At 39.5% G+C, this 26,055-nt stretch overlaps 2 protein-coding genes across 3 annotated transcripts in view; both read left to right on the top strand.

The window, feature by feature from the left end:
• The window catches only part of gphna (gephyrin a), a 43,833-nt gene extending 37,358 nt beyond the window's left edge, over window positions 1–6,475 (top strand). For both annotated transcript variants that reach the window (XM_034111822.1, XM_034111821.2), the window contains 2 exons: window positions 2,507–2,645; window positions 2,719–6,475. In XM_034111822.1, the coding sequence (XP_033967713.1) occupies window positions 2,507–2,640 (134 nt within the window). In that variant the 3' untranslated portion in view covers window positions 2,641–2,645; window positions 2,719–6,475. The remainder of the gene's footprint in view (window positions 1–2,506; window positions 2,646–2,718) is intronic.
• Window positions 6,476–7,754: 1,279 nt separating this feature from the next.
• pals1a (protein associated with LIN7 1, MAGUK p55 family member a) overlaps window positions 7,755–26,055 on the top strand; it is an 82,172-nt gene continuing 63,871 nt past the window's right edge. The window contains exon 1 of the mRNA XM_034111823.2: window positions 7,755–7,936. The gene's annotated coding sequence lies outside the window, so the exon portion shown is untranslated. The remainder of the gene's footprint in view (window positions 7,937–26,055) is intronic.

A 26,055-nucleotide genomic window follows, 5' to 3' on the forward strand; every position in this document is an offset into this window, starting at 1 on the left:
TAAACCAGCCTAAAGCAGTTCCCTGTATGCCAACTAAGTGCTCTAGTCTTTGCAATAAGATATCATGATCGATAGTATCAAATGCAGCACTGAGATCGAGCAAAACAAGAATAGAGACAAGTCCCTTGTCAGAGGCTATTAGAATATCATTTGTGACTTTAACCAGAGCTGTCTCTGTAGGTGCATTCACACTGCGGTACTTTTCCCACAAAGGTTCATGCGAACTTAGTTCATGAGAACTCTTTTATCGCGTTCACACCAAAAAGAGCCGGTACTAAAATTAGTTCATGTGAACCTTTTTACCCCCTCGAAAGTCCCTGCTAGAGAGCAGGGACTTTCGAGCGGCTCTTTTGTGAGAAAAGAGCTATATCTCTGATTGGCTGGGCGGATTGCAAACCACGTCCTGTAAAAGTCCCAAAAAGTTTTGTGAAGCCGCCATTTTATTATCCTCGCATTAGCATTATTAGCATTATTAGCATTAGCATTAGCCCAGCGCAGAAACTCAGAGAGACTAACTTATGGCAACACAAAATAAAACATGGGAGCGGTGGAGATGAGGAGGTTCTGGCGATTTACTCGGAAGGCTTCAGTAGAAGCTGCTGGGACTCCCAGCAGCTTCTACTGAAGTCAGTCCCCAACTCCGGGGACTTCCGGCCGGGGACTTTGGGCGGCAGTATACGCCGTGAAGTGGTTTGCGGCCTGCCAGTAAGCCCAAAGCAGCAGAAGAAGAAGAAGAAGAAGAAGAAGAAGTGACGTCAGCGGCTTCATTTGCCTAATCCACCCCCAGGGACTTTTTTCGGTGTGAACGCGATCTTTGTGGGAAAAGTACCGCAGTGTGAATGCGCCTTGTGCTATGATGTGTTCTAAAGCCAGACTGAAAATCTTCAAATAAATCATTGTTTTTTAAGTAATCACACAGCTGTTTTGCGACCGCTTTCTCAAGAATTTTTGAGAGGAACGGAAGATTAGAAATAGGTCTATAATTGGCTAAAACCTCTGGATCGAGGTTGTGCTTTTTAAGAAGCGGTTTTATCACTGCTACTTTGAATGATTGTGGAACATAGCCTGATAATAAAGACATATTCATAATATTTAATAAAGAAGTGCTAATTAATGGAAAAACTTCCTTCAACAGCTTAGTTGGAATTGGGTCTAACATGCACGTTGATGGTTTAGAAGAGAGAATCATTGAATTTAATTGTTCAAGGTTTATGGCTGAAAAGCATTCTAGTTTACTATCTAGTGTAATATTAGAACTTACGTTTCCGGGAGCTGTTGATAACACTATACTGGTCAAAGGCAAGAGGTCATTAATTTTGTTTCTAAGAGTAACAATTTTATCGTTAAAAAAGCACATACAATCATTACTACTGAGTGCTATGGGAATAGAAGGCTCAATGGAGCTGTGGCTCTCTGTCAGCCTGGCTACAGTGCTGAAAAGAAATCTTGCATTATTCTTATTCTCATCTATTAATGAAGAGTAGTAGGCTGCTCTCGCTTTACGCAGTGCTTTCTTATATTCATTGAGAGTAATATGCCAAATTAAACGAGATTCTTCAAGTTTAGTGGAACGCCATATCCTTTCAAGTTGTCTCGACTTTTGCTTTAATTTGCGGGTTTCGGCATTATGCCATGGAGCTAATCTATGTTTTATTTTCTTCTTTTTCAAAGGAGCAACAGAGTCTAATTTTATTCGCAGCGCATCTGTAGCACTATCAACAACATGATCAATTTGGGGTGGTGTACATTTTGTATACGTTTCCTCCCCTACATGCAGACATGCTATCGAGTTAAGTATTGGTGGAATCTCTTCCTTAAATGTGGCTATAGCACTAACAGATAGGTTTCTGCTGCAAGAGCTTTTGACTAATGCTTTGTAGTCTCGTAATAGTACTTCAAAAGTTACTAAGAAATGGTCGGATAAAGCAGGATTATGCGGTTCGATTAATAGTTGCTCAATTTCAATACCATAAGTCAGAACAAGGTCGAGAGTGTGATTATAGCAGTGGGTTGGTTTATTTACACTCTGACAGAAACCAACAGAATCTAATATAGAGTTAAATGCAACAGTAAGGCTATTTTTATCAACGTCAACATGAATATTAAAGTCACCTACGATAATTACTTTATTATTTGTTAATAATTACATACAATACATGGAATGTGTGTGTTCCAAGTGAATCTTTGGGCCCCTGGTGGCCAGTCCATCAATGATGTGGCCCCCACCACCATCCAAGTTGCCATCCCTGGGCTAAGCTAACTGCCTTACAATGGCATGACTTCACGTCACCATCGCTAAGCTAAGGGTGGCTAACTCATCAGCTTGTGTTAACCACAGATAATATTTCAAGCATCTAACCAAAAACACACATAACAAAAAAAAACACAACACACAAGGGAACCTGGAAGTGCTAAAATGCTAACTCATTTCTAGGTTAAAGGACTCATTCCTGCACCACTCTTTCCTACATTCAGTCACACATATAATCCTCCTCTCCGTCTCCAGGCAACCAGGTATCCAGCAGGCTAATGTCCATGCGTAGCGCCAACGGTCTGCTGATGTTACCTCCCAAAACAGAGCAGTATGTGGAGCTGCATAAGGGAGAGGTCGTCGACGTCATGGTCATCGGACGGCTATGATGCAGGTACGATATAATAGCATTATTACCATGTTAGGAACGCTCATCCAACTGTAACGCCAACAAATGTCCTCCCCAGACTTCTATGTCACTCGCTACCGATTACCATGGCAGTGCCAGGACTTCCTGTCAGGACAGGAAACGGGCGGGGGCAGGAAGTGATGCATGTCTACCTGGTCGCCATTAGCTGTGATGTCATATGCAACAGCCAATCGGAGCCAGCGGAGGCTGAAACCTCATTGGTCTGCTCTGAGGAGATCACTGTTCAATGGAGAAAAAAAATATATATATAAAATACGAGATTTATTCTGTAATATTATTATCCTGATGATAATGATTATTAATATTGTTAATTAATATTATTATTATTATTATTATTATTATTATTATTATTATTATTATTATTATTATCATGGTTCTGATTGAATATTATCATCTTGGTAGTAATCATCCCCTCTTCTCTCCTGTTCATTTGCTTTGTGCGTTGGATATTTTTCCTTCGTAGATATAGAGACTTAGAGACTCCTTCCTCCACCTCCTTCTTTTCCTTTTCTCTCACCCTCTTTTCTTTTCTAGAACACCATATTGAAACCCCCTCCCTGCAGTATCACTACGCCTCCCCCGACCTACACTATTGACAGAAATATGAGCGTATAAAGACGTCTTTTTTTGAAGCTGCTGATATAGTTTGTGCCAGTACAGTATATATATATATATAACATTATTTTTGCCAAAAAATACAACGATAACTTGTTTTTAATTTTGTTTTAATCATACTGAGACATTAAAACTTTTCATGACTCACAGAAATGATCAAAAATAAATATGACTTGACTTTTTTCTGTCATAGGTCAGGTGAGCCACATACTGTATAAAGTATTAGTCTAACCTTACCACTTGTGGTGTTTGATTTACACAACATCATAGTTGACACCATAAAACTGCAGTACAAAATATAACAACTTTGTGGTATTTGCATCTCTTCAACTATTAGAGGATATTGTTGTGAAATTCTATGTTTTTCTATTATCAACAAATCACATCAAAATGACCAGAATTGTCATATTTCCAGTCATTATGCTAAGCTAAGCTAACCAGCTGCTGGCTTTAACTTCATATTAATAAACACCGATGAGAGAGCAGAATGCTTCATATTTTTTTTATTAATCTCGTTATTTTACTTTGGTCGTATTTACCAAAATGTATAACAATTTTTTTTTAAACGGGACAGAATAGTGCATTTACAAAAACAGCTGGGCACTTATAATAATAATAATAATATGTTATATTTATAGATTGCTTTTTAAGGTGCTCTGAGACACTTTACACATACAGGTCAAAATTCATAAAACAAACAAAATGTACCATAATAGTTATTTACATGCTACTCTAGAATTTGAGCAAACATGACATGTTGGGGACTTCTTTTGTGCCACGGAGAATTCAAATATGTAACATATCTGTGTGATTGAGTCAAAATGAACCATAGACCATGTGTTCAAGGTGAAAACAAATGGACTTCACTTGTTCAAAAGTGTGACTTAGCGATGTGTTTTTTGTCAATTTTGGACAAAAAGGAGCTCTATGGCAGGACGAAGATATTATGGGTTTGATGCACGCATGATATTCCATCATAGGATTAATTTACAACTGGTTTGGGACTTTTCATGTGATTTGTTGACTACGGAGAAAAATATGTCCTTTTAAGTATAGCCAAAGATGAATGAATATGTGCCGGTTAGTCTCAAAGGCTGGCTTCTGTTTGGCCAATCAGCCGCCTCCATCTTTTTCAAACCACAACAACATGAGCGAAAGTGCTGCTTGAGTGAGTTGTGACAGACCGTTTTCCCAATCCAGAGAAAACTCCGACCCGACATCACCTGAAAGCAGGGTGTCGCGTTCAGGTGCTCGGAAACTACACACCTAGTGTTTTTCCTACCACAACCGTATTAAGGTGCTTGTTAAAGTCAAAATAATCCAAACAGTTTAACGCTGTCTCTCAATATACTGTACATAGTCTGAGCATCACTGAGAAATAAAGAAAACATGTTTGATATTTAGCCCACAATCAAAGTTTACTATTAGCTTGAGCCAGTTAGCTGCTGTATCCTGCTGATCAAACACTTCAATGGTTTACCAATTTAACAAGGACCGTTCAAATGCATCATATGCAAACTGTGAGTCCCAAGCATTCACCTATGCACCATACCTTAACTCCTCTCGCTCTCCTGATTCTTCCTATCAGTGCCACACAAATACACAAGGTCAAAGGTCAAATGCTGCATTCAGGTCATATTGGAATAACAGTACAAAATGATGGTACTTATTTTAATTTATGGTACTTAAAGTGGTCAAACATTTAAAAAAAAAAGCTGGTCCTATGTCTTTCCTAAACACTTTTCTTTGATCTCTCATGGGGTTAAGGAAAAGACAATGTTCCTAAGAGGGGGAAACTACAAAATGTTTCTGTATATGGATTAGCAGCGCATCTAGATATCTCACCGTTCTTATCATATTTTTTCAAGCAGGCTTTTAAACGCGGCCGAAAGAGAAATATATTACTTCATTACAATGTTTTTTTTTTTTAAACCTGACTTTTTGGTTTAACTTGACAAACTTCAAAACATAGGTATTTTACAACTTAAATGATCTGTGTTTGTCGGTCAATATTGGTTGTTTCTGATTGGTCGAATGGTGCCATACCTTAAATGTTGCAACCACAAGGAATTGTGAGTTAGTTTTTTCTCATTTCGTAAAGGATTGCTCAGCGTATCCTAAGCTAAACATATATATTTAGGGAATCATGGAAGCTCCTTTCCTATAGAGAATTCAAACGGCTCTTATCATTGCTGCCAATGAGGTTCTTCCGGGTTATTAGGAACCTTCCTAAGAGAAAGAACATCTAGATGTTTTCCTAGATGCCTCTGATGATCTTCAGTAACCCCAAAATATATGACGTCAAGATCAGAAGCTTCTATATTTCCTGTGTGAACTGAATGCAGCACCAGAGAACTCCTGAGCTTTGACCCCTCTCTCTTGATAGGCTGATGCAGTCTTCCTCCACCCCTCCCCCTGTCCTTCCTCACATCTCATCTTCCTTTTTTTCTTCCCTCCTTCTCTCACTTGCATGCCAATAAAAGGGGGCGTGTCCTCCTCTTAGGCAGGTGTCATTTCAGGCGTGAGACGAGGGTGCAGCACCTGGGCACGACTTCTGATCTGACTAAATGTTACAGTTCTTTGTGACAAGTGGTGCGAAAAAAATAAATAATCAAAGTCCAGACTCTGGTATCACACTGTCTTCTCATTTATTCCTCTAGCTCGGATATCAGAACATTCCCAGTTACCTCAAATGCTCCATATGTCAATCAGTGGCTCATGCTGGGTTCATGTCGTATAAGAAAAAACGGAAGAACAGGGTGACTTATTTTGCAAATTCATCCAGTGGTAGACCACATCAAATTAAATAAAAGAAGTTTTAAATTGACATTATGTTTTTTCGGCAGCTGATATTTACGATAAACCCATTATTACACAAACGCAGCATCAGAACACGTCCTGACACCTGCCCAAGGAGGATGAATCAAACCCAGATAGATTCATTTGAGTAAGAAGAAGCAGGTTTTTGTTAAACTGCCTTTGTACTGAGTGATTGGTAACACTGGACTGAACTCAGTGTCACACTGCACACACTATAAACTATGACCAGCACTTGTAATGAAGCAATGACACAGCATTCTACTACTACTGTATACAAATTATGAAGAGGATGTTTTTTTCTGTAATGATATTATTGAAACTGAAGATGAATTAATAAAAATAATCCTGATTATTCTGTACCTCTTGTCTGAGAAAATTGTCTTTTTTCTTATTACAAAAATAAATATTTAAAATCCTTTTTCTTTTTGAGTGTTGAGTAAAAGCTTTAATACAAGGTGTAAATATTTGTTTATTTTGCAGTTATTTCAGATCTTTAATAGGCATTTTGTGTTTCTAACTAACTGCTGAGAATTAGGATATAACCTTCTACACAAGGTCCAAAAAGGATTGTGATTTGATAACATCATACAAATAAACACAATCGCAATTATTGAGTATAATGATATATTTGCAATATTTTGTTGGTCTTTTTCATAATTTTGCAACAATTTAGAAGTGTAGTTCCCACATTCAAATGAAAACACTCCAAATAAATAAACTTTTTTTTTTCAAATCAAATCAAATCAACAAGCAAAAGTCCATGAGATGAAATAGGTATTTATTGCTTTGGAATTTTTTTATTACCAATTTTGAAAGAAATGTTTGTTTTTCTTTTAATCATTTTTGTACTTGCTGGTAATTTTTTTTTTCTGATTTTGTAAATTGCTGGGAATATAATCTTCACTTCATTTCAAAATGAAATAAAGTAAATCTCTTTCCAAATTCATAGGTTGTATTTGAACAGGCCAATGTCTGTCCTCTTTAAACATGGGTTTTGTGTTCATTACACCCTACTTATGTCTCTAACAACCTATATTGAATAATTGAACATTGATTGTATATTCTGTAGATTCCCTTCTCTCTCTCTCAATATACCTATTCTTCTGCAGATATGACAACAACGCCTAGGTTAAGTGTTTTGTTATCATTACGTATTCATGCAGATCAGTATTTCAGGTTAGCTAAACCTTGTGATCTAATCTCATGGACATATGATCCAGTGAATACCGACATTTTGAAAACTATGATATATACATTTGTATTTGTTGTAAATGCTGTGTAAAACGCATTTTCATGAAATTAGGGAGTAGTGAGGTCAAACAAAACATCTATCAGCAGTCAGCAGGCTGCTGTGCACATATCCTTGCATGAGGGTATACTCAATTAAACATTCATAAAGATGTAATGTAACCTAAAAGCAATATTCATTATTCATTAATGCTATTCATTTCAGTTGCTTTTTTTGTTGGTTTATGCTCACGTTAGTTGTTCATCTTGGTCAATTATTAATACTAATAATCAGTGGTAATATTTCCAAAGTAGTTTTCACATGATATATCCCACCAATGTTGCAACGTGTTTGATTGGTTTAGACAAGATTCAGTTGGAATGTTGTCTCCTCCCCCTTTTGGAGTTGGAAATGACAGTGAGAAGGAGGAGAGAAGGTACTAGCGCTGCAAGCAACCAGTCTGTTGGAGTGAAACTGTGGTGCAGAACAATAAAACCCGAACTAACGCAGGTTGCAATAAAACTAACCATTTTTAACGACTTCTCCTTTGGATATAGCAGCTAAAGAAGAACGTGGACGGCTCAGAAACACAGTGAGTATTGCAATGTTTTCTGTCTGAGGCGGCTTTGTTATCAACAGGTGCTGCAGGAAGCAGCAGGCTAGCTAGTTAGCTGCTAACATTAGCACGATAAAGTTAAATAATATAAACCAGCCACTTACTAAATAAAGTTATTATTTTTAGAGTGTTTAGTCTCTAAACTGATGACAAAGGATTGTACCAACTAAAGAAACTACATTTCTACAGAAAATGAAGCTTATTATTAGCCCATGTCTCAGCTACTTCTGGGGTACTCTGATAGTGAAACTGGCTAACCAAAACACTCATTTTACGTTGCTCGCGTAGCTAGCAGCCACAACGCCCTGTCAAACACAATAAGTAACCTTCATTTATAATGTTATACAAAATAACGTTACATTTAATTTGTTCAGAATTATAACAACAACAACAACTGTGTTGTTGTTGCGTTTATCCTTCCTAGGACAGTTTTAATAACGTAGCCTTGGCTAATGTTAATTGTCATAACGTTACGTTTCGCCACATACTTTCTGTACACCTACTACAGTTACGTTGCTATCGTGGGATGCTAGTTTTGTTGAAAAAAGTATCCAATTCCTGCCTGCTGTATACAGTCTGTGCCAGGACAAGCAGAAGCTACACATAATAAAAGTACCGGAGTGTATACATACTCTGTTAAAAGTAAAAATCCTGCATTCAAAATGTTACCCAAGTAAAAAGTACAAAAGTATTGGCATCACAATAGTAAAAGTAGTCGTTGTGCAGATTGGTCCATTTCAGAATAATATATATGATATGTTTTATAATGATTGATCATGAAAGTGTTCTCAAAGCTGGTGAAGGTGCAGCTAGTTGGAATGACTTTGTAGACTGCAGGGTAGCTGGTGGATTTACTCCAGGTGGAACTAAAGTCTGATTTAAGTGTTAGAAAATTATACTTTTTACCTCTCAATTGTAGTGGAGTAGAAGTACAAAGTAGAACAAAATGTAAATACTCTAGTAAAGTACAAATCTCTCAAAATTGTACTTAAGAACAGTATTTTGAATGCATGTACTAACCAACTTTAGACCACTGGTTATCAGAACACATACGCCTCCCTGATATAGGGAGGTAAGATTGTCTATGAGCCGAGGCTTGCCCTTTTCAAAACGTTCAACTCTAACTACTCCCAGAATATCCCTTAACCCGGGTTCGTCACACGACAAACCTGTTGAGCATTGTGCTGTTGTTTGCCTGAAAGTGTTAACATTTTCCCGTCAAAGTCTATTCTGTGGAAAATGTGTATTTGTTCCAGTGTAATGTTGTATAGTGCTTCTGCATGCCATATCATGAGGACTGTGCCTGGGAAGAGTTTAACCTAAAAGGGTGGGGTTTCTCTTATGTTGAATAGTGGCAAAACTATTTGGGGCTGATATGTTACTCACAGTAAGTTCCATTTTTTTTTTTTATATTGCTCTACCAGCAGCTGAAAGCTCATTTTAAGTAATAATTAGCTGCAAGTGCATGTGGTTCATTGTCAATAGTTCAAATATACATATAGATAGTATGTAAACCCCCTGGTGCTTTTGCACTGACCTTTAGATAGGCTTTACTACAGGTATGAGGTCACATTGCTATGGCGATGGGGTCAAAGCTGACTTTAACACACGTACACACACTGGGCTGGTTGAGCAGAGAGGTGAGGACAGGCACATCGGGCCTCAGGCCAGCACAATACAGGAACCCTCTGTTCTCTGGAATGCTCTCTCCATCACTTTCTCTCTCCCTCTCTCTCTCTCTCTCCATCACTTTTTCTCTCTCTCTCTCTCTCTCTGGTGCTCGGACCTGATTAGGACCCAAAGTTAGGCTAATACTAAATCCAAATGTGTCACCAGACCTAAACTGAAGCTGATATTGTCACCTTGCAGTGTTCCCTGGCCATGACGGTTTAATCTAAAGCTTATGTTACTCAGCCTAATTCTGCCTTGCTGTTTAGGCGTTTGTTAGCAGTGTTACGCTGTCAATCAGTGAAGTTGGCCTTAGCCTGCCAAGACAATGGGTTGGGTGATCAAGATAAGGATCTTCTTAGCCGTTCTCTCAGTGGATTGCTTACTGTAAATCATCGTGGTTATTTATTTAGATTATGAAAATCTGTTCTATACAGCTTGTATAGAATGTTTCAGTCATAATAAAATCTTTGACAGACACACTTTTATGATACTACTTACACATTATGTTCAGCTGTATAATCTTGACAAACTTAAACACATTTTATGATTTTTCTTTTTTAAGCCTAAATGCCATCGGCATTAGTAGAAAACTGACTTCATGTCTACCCGTCTAAAGGTGGCTAATCTTCTTCGTGATGACATTAGACCTAGTCTAATTTAGGCTGCGGCCACACGAGGACGAAAACGGTCGTTTGCGTTACTGTTTAGTGTCATATAGACCGTTCGGCCACACGAGGACGACCGAATACGGCACTAAACGACTGAGGAAACGATAACGGGTCCCAAGGTGGATAGAACGGCATACGCAACGCTCTGGGGGGGTCCAACGGCTCCGTGCGTACGCCCTATACAATCATTTTCTGATAATGATGAGGCAATAGCCCCGCCTCTCCCCACCTCTGCTGCTCACCCCCGCGTCAAAGTAAACTGCACCCTGAATTCAGATTATTTATCTTTCTCTGGATATGGACCTAAACGCGAGTGAAGTCTAATCTGACAGGAGGGAGACACGCAGCTCTGCTCACCTGCAGCTCCTCCCGCTGCAGCAAGACACACACTTCAAGTCAGATCATCACCCTTAGCTATTTTAATTACCTCTCAAACTACCTAAACTAGTTATAAATATGTTTATTTTTACTGTCGGCCGGGTCACTCATTACTGGATCAGCTGCTGCATGAGACAGACACTGAGAGAGGGAGGAAAAAGAGAGGCTCCGTGTATTTTATTATTATAATATATAGAGTCGTTATTCATTTGTTTTAAAGCTCAATAAATAACAAAGGAGACCTTTGACCGGCACTTTTATCATTTTGTCCGGAAGATTTAAACTTTAATACACGTTGACTGGCGAAAAACTCTGCCCGGTTCCCTCAGCCCCCACCGTGGAGAATAAACAGAAGGGTAACCATGACAACCTTCTTCTTCGCTGCTTTTGTGGAGGAAGTTACAGCGCCACGTACAGGCTCGGCATATGTACTGCAGCTTCTCCAGCGGTTGGAGCTAAACGGAGCGGTCTCGTGTGGACAGACACTATCTGGATATCTATTGCGTGTGGACGGAAGCTTGTTTGCGTTTGCGTTAATCCTATGCGTTTAGCCGTTTTCGTCCTCGTGTGGCCGCAGCCTTAGACACTTGTAAGCAACCACTGATTTTATGACACATAAAATCTTCAGACATTTACCAGTGGGTAAATTACTGTATTTTATGTCGTAGGACAAAACATAAAAATCAAACCAAAACAAAACGAACTACCGGAAATCTCATTAAAAAAAATGATTGACTTTGACGAATGAATTGAATCGGAAGTGGTAAAACACTAACACGTTCCGGGTTTTAGGGCTCCTTCCACACAACTCTATTCCCCCCACTCTGCCTTATTCTGGCTCTTTTGCTCTCTGTCTGGTACAGGGTGGTACGTGTGTGTGTGTGTGTGTGTGTGTGTGTGTGTGTGTGTGTGTGTGTGTGTGTGTGTGTGTGTGTGTGTGTGTGTGTGTGTGTGTGTGTGTGTGTGTGTGTGTGTGTGTGTGTGTGTGTGTGTGTGTGTGTGTGTGTGTGTGTGTGTGTGTGTGTGTGTGTGTGTGTGTGTGTGTGTGTGTGTGTGTGTGTGTGTGTGTGTGTGTGTGTGTGTGTGTGTGTGTGTGTGTGTGTGTGTGTGTGTGTGTGTGTGTGTGTGTGTGTGTGTGTGTGTGTGTGTGTGTGTGTGTGTGTGTGTGTGTGTGTGTGTGTGTGTGTGTGTGTGTGTGTGAGAACACCAGATAAGAGCTAGCTCTGCTTCTGCTCTCGTTGACATTCTTCCTCACTGCTCTACTCACTCTTTGTGTCACATAATGTCATGCCCTCTGATTCATTGCCTGTATGATCAACAATCTGGTTGATTTTCAGAAAATTGGTTACATTTCTAGCTGGTCTTGAATTTGAGTTGGTCACCTTCCAATCAATGTTCCATATTTCCACAATGCCGCTGTCAAAAGATCTGTTTAAAACTGCAGTGAGCTTATTTGTTGTCTTGGAGTAGTATTTCACAAGGTGTGGCTATAAGGGTAGTCTGTACTTTGACTTTGCTGTGACAGAAGTAGTCTTCCCTTTTTAGATAGAATACAATTATTAGCAAGTAATGATGTTTTTAATTGCTGTTTTAAAATGCTGTCAATATTGTTTGGGTTGCAGACAGTTGTATTTTTTTAAATACCTAATTGGAATTGTAAATGAGAACAATAGATGTAGGTTCCTTTTTTATCTTGAGAATAAGAATCTACTTCATTCCCAGTCCATCCATTCATTATGATTCCATGCACATTTGAATACTACTATTGTGCCTGGTCTTCATTAGTGTTGCTGTAATGATAATTTAAGTTTATCTATTTTATTATAGAAAGTATCTAAATACATTACCTGAAGTAAAGTATTTAGATACAGATACTGAAAATCGTTGGTTATTGTGCTATTAACCTGTTAAGTCCCGACGGGGGCTATGGGGCTTAACTAGGGCTGTGCGATTATGGCAAAAATCATAATCACGATTATTTGGGTCAATAATTGATATCACGATTATTTTGACGATTATTCATTAACCATTTATTGAACTTTAAAACAAATAATATTTTACCAATAAACAAGATCAATAAATATGTTGTAGCGCACTTCCAAAACCATACTAAACATATATTAATATGATAAATAAAAATAAATTAGACTAAATTAAATCAAATATGTTGCAGTGCACTGTCACAACCTACTGAAAACTCCTGAAAACATATTCAACATATTCCACTAAACGTTGAAGGCTGGCCAACCGTCTTGGTCCAGAAGTAACAGGAAATAAATGTTGAACTACAATTTAAGACCAAATAAAAATGTTTTGGCCACCATGGTCACACCATGCTGGTAGGGCTGCTCATGTCATCTCTTAAAGATTTTTTGCAAGAAACACCAGCCTGTTGACATGGTCTGGTTTCAGAGATGAGCGCAGGCAGGTGACAATATTGCCACCTGGACTGAAGACCCTCTCTGAAGAGGAACTTGTGGCAGTGCTGCCACATATGACACAGGAAAAAAAGAAAACACTCTGAACCCTTTCTTTGCCATTATATAAAAATAGTGTTGCAACAATAGTATAAATTAGGCTTACTAATAAGACAACTCAGATCTGAAACTACACAGGAATCTGCTGCAACAGTGCAATAAAAAAGACAAAATTAATAGAATCAAACCCATTTTGTGTTGCATTTTATTAGAGTATAAAAAGAAATGCCTTTAAAATAGGATGCAAGCAACACTAGTTTCTTAACCTGAATTGATAATAGACTATAATCAATTTAAACAGAACAGATCTTAATGTTTGCATTCTTATACCATTTTGTACAATAATTATAATGAATAAGTTCAAACAAACTAAAACTAACAGCTGATTAATAACGGTATCTAACTTGAGTTTTTATTATATCAAAAACCTGTTGAAATGCTTGTTATTTTTTGTCCCCCAAAAGCGCGTCGGCAGCCTCCAGGAATGCTTCTTTCACAACTTCGCCATCTTTGAAAGACTTCATGTGTTTCGCAAGAACGTGACTGACACGATAAGATGCTCTGGTGCTCTACCAGCTTGCTCTTGTTGTTGGGCCTGGTGAAAATGGACTGCTGTGCATTTAGCTGTCCTTTCAGGCCCCTCCCCTTTTGGGAGCGTGGGGCAGAATTAGGAGGGAATTCCGTCTCGTAGCGTTTGTGCACTGTTTTGAAATGCCGCTCCTAAATTACCCTTCTTCGATATTGCAGATGAGACAGATGGACTGGAATAGATAAAAAAATAATCATCCTCCCACTCGGAGTGAAAATTATATATTTTGAGCTTTTTTGCTTCTGCCATAATTGCGGTCTTGTGTGTGTGCAGACTGTGACTCCTGTTGACACGGAGAACGTCAGCAAAATAGTGCGCACCAGCCACGCCCCGACACATGGGGTGAGGCTGGCCAATCACAAAGCTTTGATGCGTTCAAGTGCATTATTCTGGCACAGGAAGATTATGTTACAGGACATTAACGATAAAACAGAATATTGTTGTTCTATTTTTAGACACATCTCGCGATCGACTGGGAATCTCCCCGCGACCCTTCTTTTTAACTAGTTGCTGCTCTTGTTCTGACATCTTCGCTCGCGCTGAACACTCACAACACATGTCACTCCCACGTGGCCGAGTGGGCTTTTAGGGAGGGGCGAAAGCGCACCCAGCAAAATAATCGTATTTTGTCAGTTATGCTGTTTTCATAATCGTCGCAAACCATAATCGTAATCGCGATTAAAATACGATTAATTGCACAGCCCTAGGCTTAACAGACTTTTTTCACAAAACTGTGTCTCAGGGCTTCTTAAAATGTAATAAACTATGAATGCGTCATACTCACTTAACGGGAATAAACTCAGCTAACTGACGATATGAACCATTTTTACCAACACAAAACACAAGTCTCATAAGAAGCCCTGAGCGAAAAAATCCTAACGCACTTAGCACAGAACTCTCGGTATAAATCGATCAATATTAGAGATGTCCCGATCCGATCACGTGATCGGGGATCGGAGCCGATCACGTGATTTTCAAAAAATCGGGGATCGGGATTGTTTTTTTGTTTTTTTTTAATAATTTTTTTTATTATTATTTAATGTTACAAAACAAAAATGACCATGTTCACGTCTTAAAGTCATCCTGAGGACTTAGTTTTGGTTTAAAATTACACAACATCATGTATGTGTTGCTTTCTTTGGGCTTGTTTTCAGACCTGGTTGCTTATTCCTCTGAAATCTGGCAACCGAGTGGGCGCAGTGTCTAATAGTAGCAGGAAGCTAACGAGAGGCTACGTTCAGCTGGTGACTCGGGAGTCGGGACAGAGAAAATGTCAGGAGTTTGGAAGTATTATAAAATTGAAAGCGAAGGCAGTGTAACAGCCAGATGCAATGTTTGCAAGGCAGAGGTTCTGCGTGGTGGAAAGAACAGAGCTACGTTCAACGCGACCAATCTAATACGCTACCTGAGAAACAAGCACCAACAACAACACGGCGAGTACACAGCGGCCACTCAGGTAATGGCACTGAAAAAACCAACACTTTCAGAGACTTTCAAAAGGAAAGAGAAACTGCCCCAGAACAGTGAAAAGGCCAAAGAAATAACAGCCAAGATAGCTGAATTCATCGCGTTGGATGACCAGCCGTTATCTGTTACCTTTTTTTTCTCTTAATGCATTGCATAAAGATCGGATCGGGAAAAATCGGTATCGGCAGATTGTCAAAATCAAATGATCGGAATCGGATCGGGAGCAAAAAAAGGTGATAGGGACATCCCTAATCAATATACTTATCGGATCTGCACAAACAAGCTTTGCTAACATTTTTTGATTTGATTTGATTTTGATATACTTTATTAATCCCCGTGGGGAAATTGTTTCTCTGCATTTGACCCATCCTAGTGTTAGGAGCAGTGTGCTGCCATTTTGAACGGCGCCCGGGGAGCAGTGTGGGGAACGGTGCCTTGCTCAGGGACACCTCGGTAGCACTTGGTCTTGCCGGGACTTGAACTGGTGACCTTCCAGTTGCCAAGCCAAGTCCCAATCGACTTCGCCACCACCGCCCCAGGAACATGCTAAGATTCCACAGATTCCTGACATTTAAGTATCATCACTGAGTGATCAGAACTCGCGACAGGGGAAGCAAAACCAGACAACACACGACGTAGCTTTAGGTAGCAAAAAACTGAGATATGCTCACCTTTTGCTGTTATTCTGATCAAAGGTTGTGTTCAATGGCATTAAAACGAGAAACACAGCTGAAGGTTAATCATAGGTTAATCCAATGTGTCTGTAATTTTGATTTTTCTTTTTGTTGATAATCCAAAATTCCATTTGTATGTCAAAAACTGAGTTTTCATATTAGCTGCTAATGATAGCTTCCAGAGTGTATGGCACAGGGCTCAACATTAACGACTGCCCGATGGCCCGGGGCCATCTAGTATTTAGCTCGGGCAATGAAGCCTCACCTGCTGGTTGCCCGATCGGGCAATCTATCATGCCAGTATCATGCAGCTCGCGGATCCACTAATGAGTGACCCAACAGTAAAACTAAACATATCTATAACTCGTTTAGGTAGTTTGAGAGGTAATTAAAATAGCTACGTGTGATATTCTAACCTGAAGTGTGTGTTTTGTCCGCTCACCGCTGCATGTGATCATGCAGAGCTGTGTGTCGACTCGTCAGCAGCAGCTGATCTCTCTCCCGTCAGATTAGACTTCACTCGCGTTTATGTCCATATCGATCAGATCCAGCTAGTTCGAGCTAATGATAGGACTACCTGCTTATTAAAAGACACCTAAACAATAAGTGTCGCTATGCAACTGGGTGAGGCCACAAAGTATAGTGCAGCATTATGCATTTGTTTACATGCCCACCGGAACCCCGAGGCATTACCAACAGATCAACGCACAATCAACCCATACAGGACATTTCTTTCCCCACATTAAGTGTTAGACATTAGAATTGACTCTTCTTGTCTGTCACATACTCTTCTTGTCTGTCACATAAGTGGCGCAACTGAAGCGGTATTGCGCTAAAGGGAAATTATTTTGACCGAAGAGATTTAGATTTGCCGGCTAACGGGAACCCTGAAGTCGCCATTTTGTGTGCTTCGCGGATGCGCTCGGCTCCTCTCGACTGCTGCTCGGGTCTGCTCGGTCAGCTTCCGGATGAGGAGGCATTCGTTCTACCAACTTACAGTAGATAACATTACAAACATTTTTAACAGGGGCCATAATAATGTAAATAATGTTTGTTTTGGCTAGGGATGCACGATATTGTTTTTTCTTGAACCCGATACCGATAACTTCCTGCTTCTCAAGACCGATACCGATACCGATATTTTTTTTCACAAAACAAAACATATATATAGATTTTTTTTTATTATTATTAAACTGTGAATAATATATTCATTCAAATAAATACAAAATATAATAAAATGAACATTAAGGTGCAGCATTTCGATGAACTGAAATTATCTGTATTTGAACTGTACTGTACTAGCACCTAAGCAGCCAGTTTGACATTAGGACTTGCTTGTCATTGTATTTTCATGTTTTTTTAAAGAAAGATGAACTTGTCCACATTGCTTGCCGAAAGGGCAGATCTGCTGGCACTAACAATGTCTCCTGCTGTGGAGAACACCCTCTCGCTAGGGACAGAGGTAGCAGATACAGCCAGGTAGCGCTTTGCTAACATGGCAACATAAGGATATTTGGCGTTTGTAATAGCTTTGGCTCGATCTGAACTTTTTGCGAGTGGTGGAGGCTTAAATGCTAGTGGGAGTTGGGTTTGCACTTCAGTCTTTTTTCTTTTGGTACCGGTGATATTCACGTTCGGGTGATGCCTTTTCAAGAGTGTGCAAGTTTGATGTGTTGCCAGCCGCGTAATCAATTTTAGTTGAACAATGCCGACAAACAGCTTTGGTTCGTTCCACCTGTCTTTGTCCGTCATCCTTGTACGTAACTGCGAAACCAAAATGTTCCCAAACAGACTTCAATGATGCTGGAGGATTTTCGAGCTCAACTTTATCTGCGTTCGCCATACATTTTCGACAGTTCCTCAAATTACTGACTACATTTGAACGCATCCCTCTGACCAGCTCTCATAGTATGCCTCTCGTCCAATGAAATGACCTGCTCGCTCTATGACGCGTTGAACCCAATGTGAGCAAATGACTCTGAATGCTGCGACGCAGCACCTGAGATTACTTCCAAAAAGTTGTTCACGTTCTCAATTTTTTACGTTTAACGTTCTATTCGTTTGGTACACTTCGGTACACACCTGTACCGAACCGAGGGCGAAATTATTCGGTACGGGCCCTTATAGTGCAGCAACAACTTAAGTATTTATTAGGGCATGTAAACATAAACAAGAACAAACAAGTAAAATGAAGAATAAAATTAAAATTGTCCAATATAATATTGTGGTGGTTCATCTTATAATTCAGTCTAGAGAATCCACCAGACAGCATCTAAGACCTGCAAAAATCAAAAATGTCTAGGGGGAGGCCCCCCAAACCCTTCGTGCGTCATTTAGTCCGCGCGCATTTTTCAGGGCAATCTCTATGCCCAATAGTGGGCCATCTCCCAAAATCCTTAATGTCATGCACGCACGCGCACACACACACACACACACACACACACACACACACACACACACACACACACACACACACACACACACACACACACACACACACACACACACACACACACACACACACACACACACACACACACACACACCACACACACACACACACACACACACACACACACACACACACACACACAACACACACTCTCTCTCTCTCTCTCTCCCTTTTTATATCTGCTCTCTGATCTCTCGACGAATTGAAAGTACGTATTGCCTGAGATCTCATGATGTTGTTTTATTAAATGTGCCAAGTGCTAGGACTGTCTTAGGGAAGAAAGCTGTTAGATGTGCAGCTCCACTAAATTGGAACAGTCTGCAAACCTGTTTAAAACTGAGCACTTTGGTTCCCCTGCATCACTTTGAAACTCAGCTGGGTGACATGTTGTTTGATACTCATGGTACCTGTCACTGTAAATAGAGTTTTGTATACTGTACCCTGTACATTATGTTGTATGTCATCCTTACTGTTGTTCTGTTGTTGTTATATTACTAATGTCCTGCAGGTCACCCTTGAAAAAGAGATCTTTTGATCTCAAGGGGCTTCACCTGGTTACATAAAGGCTACAAACAAACAAACTCTCCCTCTCTATTTCTCTCTCACACACAGGCACACTCTCTCTCACACTCTCTCTCTCTCACTCACATACACACATACACTCTCTCTCACACACACACACACACACACACCCACACTCACTCACTCACTCACTCACTCACTCACTCACTCACTCACTCACTCACTCACTCACTCACTCACTCACTCACTCACACACACACACACACCACACACACCCTCTCTATTTCTCTCTCACACACACACCACACACACACACACACCACAACACACACACACACACACACACACACACACACACACACACACACACACACACACACATTCTCTCTCACACACTCTCTCTCTCACACACACACCACACACACACTCTCTCTCTCTCTCTCTCTCTCTCTCTCTCTCTCTCTCTCTCTCTCTCTCTCTCTCTCTCTCTCTCTCTCTCTCTCACACGAGGCAATTAATGGCAATGATAACTGTCTAATATGGCTATCTTTTTAGCTAACTTACCAATGTGGCTAACATCTGCAATATACATTTTGTCAATAATTATTTATATTACTGTTACATGTTAATAAAATCTAAAAAAAAATTATATTTTATAAAACAAAAAAGTTGTGCTTAATCTTATTTAATACGAATTCTTGTCATTTATTTTGTTTATTGTTCTCATTGTTTAAAAGTTTGTGTTATGGTTCTGGTGTGAAATAAAGCACAATAATTACATTTAAGACTGTTTCCCTTTTTTTAAGAAAAGTATCGAAAAAGAATCGGAATCGCAATTCTTGACTTGGTATCGAAACCAAAATGTTGGTATCGTGACAACACTATTGGCTGGTGTCAATTTCTGACAACGTGATTCGTTCAGATGTGTCACGTGGTGTGCTAAAACACTTCCTGGTTAGCTTTCAGCTAGAAATTGAAATCTCAAAATGCCAAAAGAACGGCGAAAAAAACGTTCACAGAGAAGACGACAACAATTGTCACTTGCACGAAGCAAGGTTATACAAAAAAAAATGACCCCGAACATGAAATACCTTCACGGAGTGCGTCGATGCGCAAGCTATCATCCAAAGAACAGGAGGGTTTAGCTAGCGCCTCACTGCAATCTTTAAAGGTCGTTTTCTCAAAATGAGTTTTTTCTTCGAAATGTCAACTTCAGTAGCACGTAGAGACACCAAACCTTCCAGTTATATTCCTATCAATATTATGAAGGCTTTTACAGAAGGGTTTGTTCATATATAATTCATAGCCTGAATTATACAACATTGTATACCTAAAAACATGGCAAAAATGGATATTTTAGGGCTGTTGACAGTATTTTCTGATTTATGGAGTGATAATAAGAGATATCCAATATCCCTTCTGTAAAAGCCTTAGATACTAATATGACTACAAAATTAAACAAGAATTTTGAATCTGGCTATATCCAAAGTTCAGATTTCGATTCCTGAAATGTGTTAAAATATGTGCATATTTAATGAGATAATATATATTTGCATATTTAAACATGCTATTTCAGAAAACTTGTAATACAAAAGAGAATTGCCTTAATGTAAGTAATTAACTGGAGAAATTTCTAGCAGATACCTTTAAGTTAAAAAAATTACCCTATTCACCTGGGGTGTCTCGCCTTAATACAAATTCATTCACTACTACTTACATCTGATATTTAACTCCTTCAGCCTATTTTCAGCTGCAGAAACCATTCAACTATTACATTATTCAGCTATTTAAGGACATCAAGGCTAGACATGTTGTTGTTTATACCTTTTTTTAAACCTTTTCTTTTAAATATTAAGCTTTTTCTGCATTTTTTTTTAGCTAAAAGCAGCTACCATTCAGCTAATAACACATTCAGCTTTTTCTGCATTTTCAGCTAAATTCAGCCATAAATGTTCACAGTTTACAGCATTCGCACGCATTTTCTGCAGGAAATGCATTTTCTAGTTATGTTATAGTTTGGATTCCTAAAGCTTTTAGTCTACCATCCCATCATTCAAGGGTGGTTTTCACTACAAGTAATTGGACGGACACAATAATTTACATTTTTTTATATGTTCAATCTGAATTTACTTTAAAATAAAAAAATCCATATTGATTCTGACTCCTCTACATCCAACTCACATATGTAACCTTGCTTTGAGAAAAAATATTATTAATTTACCCCTGTTAGAAGTGAAGATATGGTCATTTGTCGTGGGAATGTCATTTTCGAGCCTAAGACCTGAAAAACAGGCTCACGGCTTAACAGGTTAAAATCTCATACTTTCAAACAGTGCTGTTAATCGGTTAAAACATGGATTGTTTTAATCACAATATTAATCACTGAACACCGACGGCAGTAAACAATAACTGTAACGAAATCATCATGCAATATCGTTGACGAAAAGTGACGAGACGAAAATGTAGTTTTCTAAATAAAAACTATGCCAAAATCTCTCTTTACTTTCGTTGACGAAAAATGAGGAGACTAAATATTATCAAAGATAATGTTACATCCAGTGGCGGACGGCCCATAGGGGCGCTAGGGGCGCCGCCCACCCTCTTCCCACATGTTTGATTGTCATTATAAATTAAACATAATTTAAAAAATATTTAAAAAAATATTTATTTTTTTATTTTTAATGAACAAGGTAAATATTATATAATTGGTATCAGTAAAATGTATAATCTACAATAAAATCTCGTTTAAAATGTAGGTCTCCGCCGGCGGGGACCTTCGGGCTTAACAGGTTAAAGGGGCCTGACTTGCCCTATCATGCTTTTTGGGGTTTTCCCTCAGACAGAGATGAAAAGAGGCATTTTTTAACATTTATAAATCAGTTACATCTTCATCCAGACATTTCAAACTGACAACCTAGCTCGACAAGAGATCCTTAAAACATTGTCCTACAGTGACATCATGCAAAACTGTGATATGAAGAAATTGGTAAAAAGGCTAAGATGGCAAAAAGATAAAGGCGAGTACGTATATTATTCTGGATTGTACTTTTAAATCATCACAAAATAAATGATGAGCTGAACTGAAACACGTCAACATGTGTCAACAATTGCTGAACCATACATTGAAACGTTGACCATTAACAACATTTAAATGCAGTTTTCCAATTCACAATGACATCTGTAAGTTTAACTGGTTTATAAAGCATTCAATGAAAGGCCAAATTATTATAGGTGTTGGAGCTTACATTAATACACTGTCAGTGTTAATAAACTAAAAAAAGACAAGGCGATGTGCCTGCAAGACTTCACTCAGGTAAACAAAACACATTACCCGTGCGCAGAAGCTTGCCTGCGTGCCTGCGAGCCTTCGCTCAGGTTACATTTACACACGGCGCGGCTGAAGCCCGCTAGCACTATTAGCACTAGCAGTATCGCTTGCAGCCACATTGTTTAGGCTGTCAAATACGCTGTACCGTTTTAGATTCAATGAGTGTCTCGTTTGCAAATGCTTCATTAAGTTGCTTGTGTTACCCCCTTTACAAGCAACTAATTGAGTACATAGATTGCACCTTGCACTATCGCCACTACATTGTTTAAAGTGCACCCAGACCTTCGATCACCTCGCTCTGTCTGCCATGCCTGCGGGAGTCTCACAACAATAATAAGAGCGCTGTTGAGAGAGATGACGAGTGGCATTTACAGTGGCCAATCAGAGGGGTCTCAAACCGGATACATCACACGGGATGAGGGTTCCCAACCAAACAGAATGGTTTAAAGTTAAACTAAGGAAGTAGACGTAACAGTACACATATACCGATAGCAGCACCGTTTGTCCAGTGGCTTATCGGTATACCGATACCGTCCAATCATGTACTGGTATTTACTTAGTACTGGTTCTCGATACCCATCCCTAGTCATCACAAAGAAAATGTAATTGTAATCTAGATAGAATAGAAATAGAATGGGAGGGATGAAACCCTCTAATGGTCACACATGCAGAGCACACAGCACCTCTGCATTTAACCCATCCTAGTAGTAGATGGGTGGATACCTGGATAGATTAAATAGTACATTGACATATGCTCTTTCAGGGTTTGAGGGTTCTGCGCCCTCTTACTTTATAGGAAAATCATGTGACGTCGTGTCACGTGACTTGAATTTTGAATGGAGCCGTCCCTTTATAGATACCATCTCTTTATGTATTAGTGATGGGAATTCCGACTTGTGATGCCCCTGTGGGTCCATCAGTAGAGAGGGTGTGGCTGTTCTGTCTGTGCTGCATTGGCTGCATTGATTGCACTGATTGCAGTAACTCAGGGCACCTGGGTCTGGTGCTCTGCAGCTATTTGAAAGCCTCTCTGCTCCTGTCTCTGCTTTTCCCTGCAGGCACTCCGGTTTTGTTGAGTATACTATGCGTTTCTTCAGTTGCTTTACTTTGTGCACTTCAACACACATACATGTCCATACAATCCTCACCCTGCATTTACATTACTGATACCACTGACATCCACACCTCATACTTTACTGGTTTTGACTTAATTTGATTTGTTTGTCCTAAATAAACATATTTTGTTAACCGTCAACATGGTGTGTCTCCTTTTTGTTGTGGCCTTTTGAGCCGGGTCATAACACGACTCTTTTTAGTAAGTCGGATCATTTGGCTCGGCTCACTAAGAAGAGCCGGCTCTTTCGGCTCCAAAACGGCTCTTCGTGTTACCACAGAGCCTCAGTTTCGCCGCTGCGAGGCTCCGGTGCTCGCAGTTCACGCGCGTGCTCCACTAGCACCCCCCGTCAAGGCTCGCCGGCAGTACACTTTCAGTACACAGGAACACGCTTTGATGGCGGCGAAAAGAATCCCACCGGACTCCTTTGCCCCTCCAACAGAGGGATGTCCTTGTCCTTTTTTGTAATTTCAAGCTATAAAACTCTTGATCTTCTCTCAAATTATTTATTTTTTTGGACGCCAGACAACATTTACTGAATAAAGCCTGAATGCACCATACTGCAAATCAATAGCACATCTGACACAGGCTGCTAACAGCTAACATCAATAGCTCTACTCCTGCTGATCCAGTACGGATATTTCTTGTTTACAATGGAGCATTATAAGCATTATTTTGTGTGTGTGTGTGTGTGTGTGTGTGTGTGTGTGTGTGTGTGTGTGTGTGTGTGTGTGTGTGTGTGTGTGTGTGTGTGTGTGTGTGTGTGTGTGTGTGTGTGTGTGTGTGTGTGTGTGTGTGTGTGTGTGTGTGTGTGTGTGTGTGTGTGTGTGTGTGTGTGTGTGTGTGTGTGTGTGTGTGTGTGTGTGTGTGTGTGTGTGTGTGTGTGTGTGTGTGTGTGTGTGTGTGTGTGTGTGTGTGTGTGTGTGTGTGTGTGTGTGTGTGTGTGTGTGTGTGTGTGTGTACGTACGGTGGACGTTCTGACAGCTGTTAGGGAGTGATGGAGCAGAGGAGTAAACCTGCGCTCCATGGCCCCTGTCCAGAGCCCTGTGCTTTATAACCGGAAACAAAATGTCCTATTCACTTCCATGTGAGGTTCTTAGTCTGCAGCCCAACTGTACCTTCAGTATATGTGATACCTGTAGCACTGTATAAAACCGAATATCATCAAGTTTTGTGAAATGTTCCATCAACTTGATATTGAAGTATTCCTTCTTGTGACATCCCTAACCTGAAGTGACACCAAAGTGTGGAGCAAAGAACAACACAACAGTAGCAAAAAGTCCCCCCAGTCTTTCAGGAAATGTTATTAACTAAAATAGTATTAGAACATTTATGGAAAGTCACATATTTGCCGCTCAAACAGGTGGAACTACATGACAGGAGGTGTCATTACAAACCCCTATTATAAGTGCTTCTCATAAAATGATTATAGAACTCGGATAAAATCTAGATTATTTTAAATAAACCTTATTGAATGATTCTCGACAGGGTTAACAAAATGTATCTTAAGTAGAGAAACAACAGTTTTGATGCACATTTTATAACGTATATAATATGGGAGTCAATCATGGTCCTATATTGTAGGAAGCCAAAAAACAGTTGGATATTGTGCATCCCTATTAATTTTTTTTAACTAATGTAAACACCTAAAAAGTCCTGCTTGCAAAGGTATTTGGTAACATCAGATTGTCATAGATGTATTAATGCGGCCGCTGCATGACCTGTTGCCTCATTAGTACGGAGCCCCCTAGGGGACATGGAGAAAAAAAACAAATGTATTTGCGAGATCTCGCAAAACCCCCTTTGCGAGGTACATTGAGCTAAACTTTTCATTTAGCTCAATGTACTTCCTGGTCAGTTCGGCAACACAGAAACCACAACAATGGAGCGGTTCATCGATTTTACTTTGAGCTTTGCCTTAAATATAAAGATATAACATCAGTACTTGGCAATAGGCACGGGTTTCACATAAGTGAAAGACACCTCAAGAGAACATTCAGAGCGAGGGGACATGCACGTCGCAAAGCATACTCTGAGCTGAGTTATTGACAGATTTGAATTTCGCGGATCAATAACTCATGAACATAATGTTGTAAAAATGCAAACAACATGACTTTACATTCATAGTAAGGTCAAAAACGAGCTACAGAGTCATTTTTGTGAGCACAGTTCAATACTCGCCGTCATCCAAGCTAAACATCAATAATTGGTCACAATCTGCAGCTGGAGGAGAGAGGAGTGCTTAGGGACCGTCTACAAACTGCAACGCCAAAAACATATACTCATAGGAAAATTCAATAACTTCATTTTTTTAAGATGTAGTGCTAGCAAAATCTCTTAACACATCAATGGTTATGTTGTTGTTACAGTACATTTCTAACTCCTGATGACAGGAAGGCAGAAAGTGCAGTATACAAATAATAATACTCATAATAATAGCATTTTTTAACAATGACCACAATATCATTATTTTAATAAACCAAATATGAACAATTGAGGAAAATGAGGAAGAACTGATTATTCAAATGTTGTAGTACAAGTTGTAATGTAGTTGCATAAATTACTATTGCAACAAATGTGTTAATTTTCTTCATTATTAGTCGATCTTTTTTTGGATGAATGCTCCGGACCAGTGGTTACAATGGTGGGGCCAGTGATAATACAATTCCACCGGCCCGGAGTGCCAATGGCTTTTTACCCTTAATGTCTACCCCTGAAAGTGCTTTACAAAAAATGAAAGACATTAAGAAAATGG

Source organism: Pseudochaenichthys georgianus, chromosome 22, assembly GCF_902827115.2.
Source record: "Pseudochaenichthys georgianus chromosome 22, fPseGeo1.2, whole genome shotgun sequence".
Taxonomy (NCBI): Eukaryota; Metazoa; Chordata; class Actinopteri; order Perciformes; family Channichthyidae; genus Pseudochaenichthys; species Pseudochaenichthys georgianus.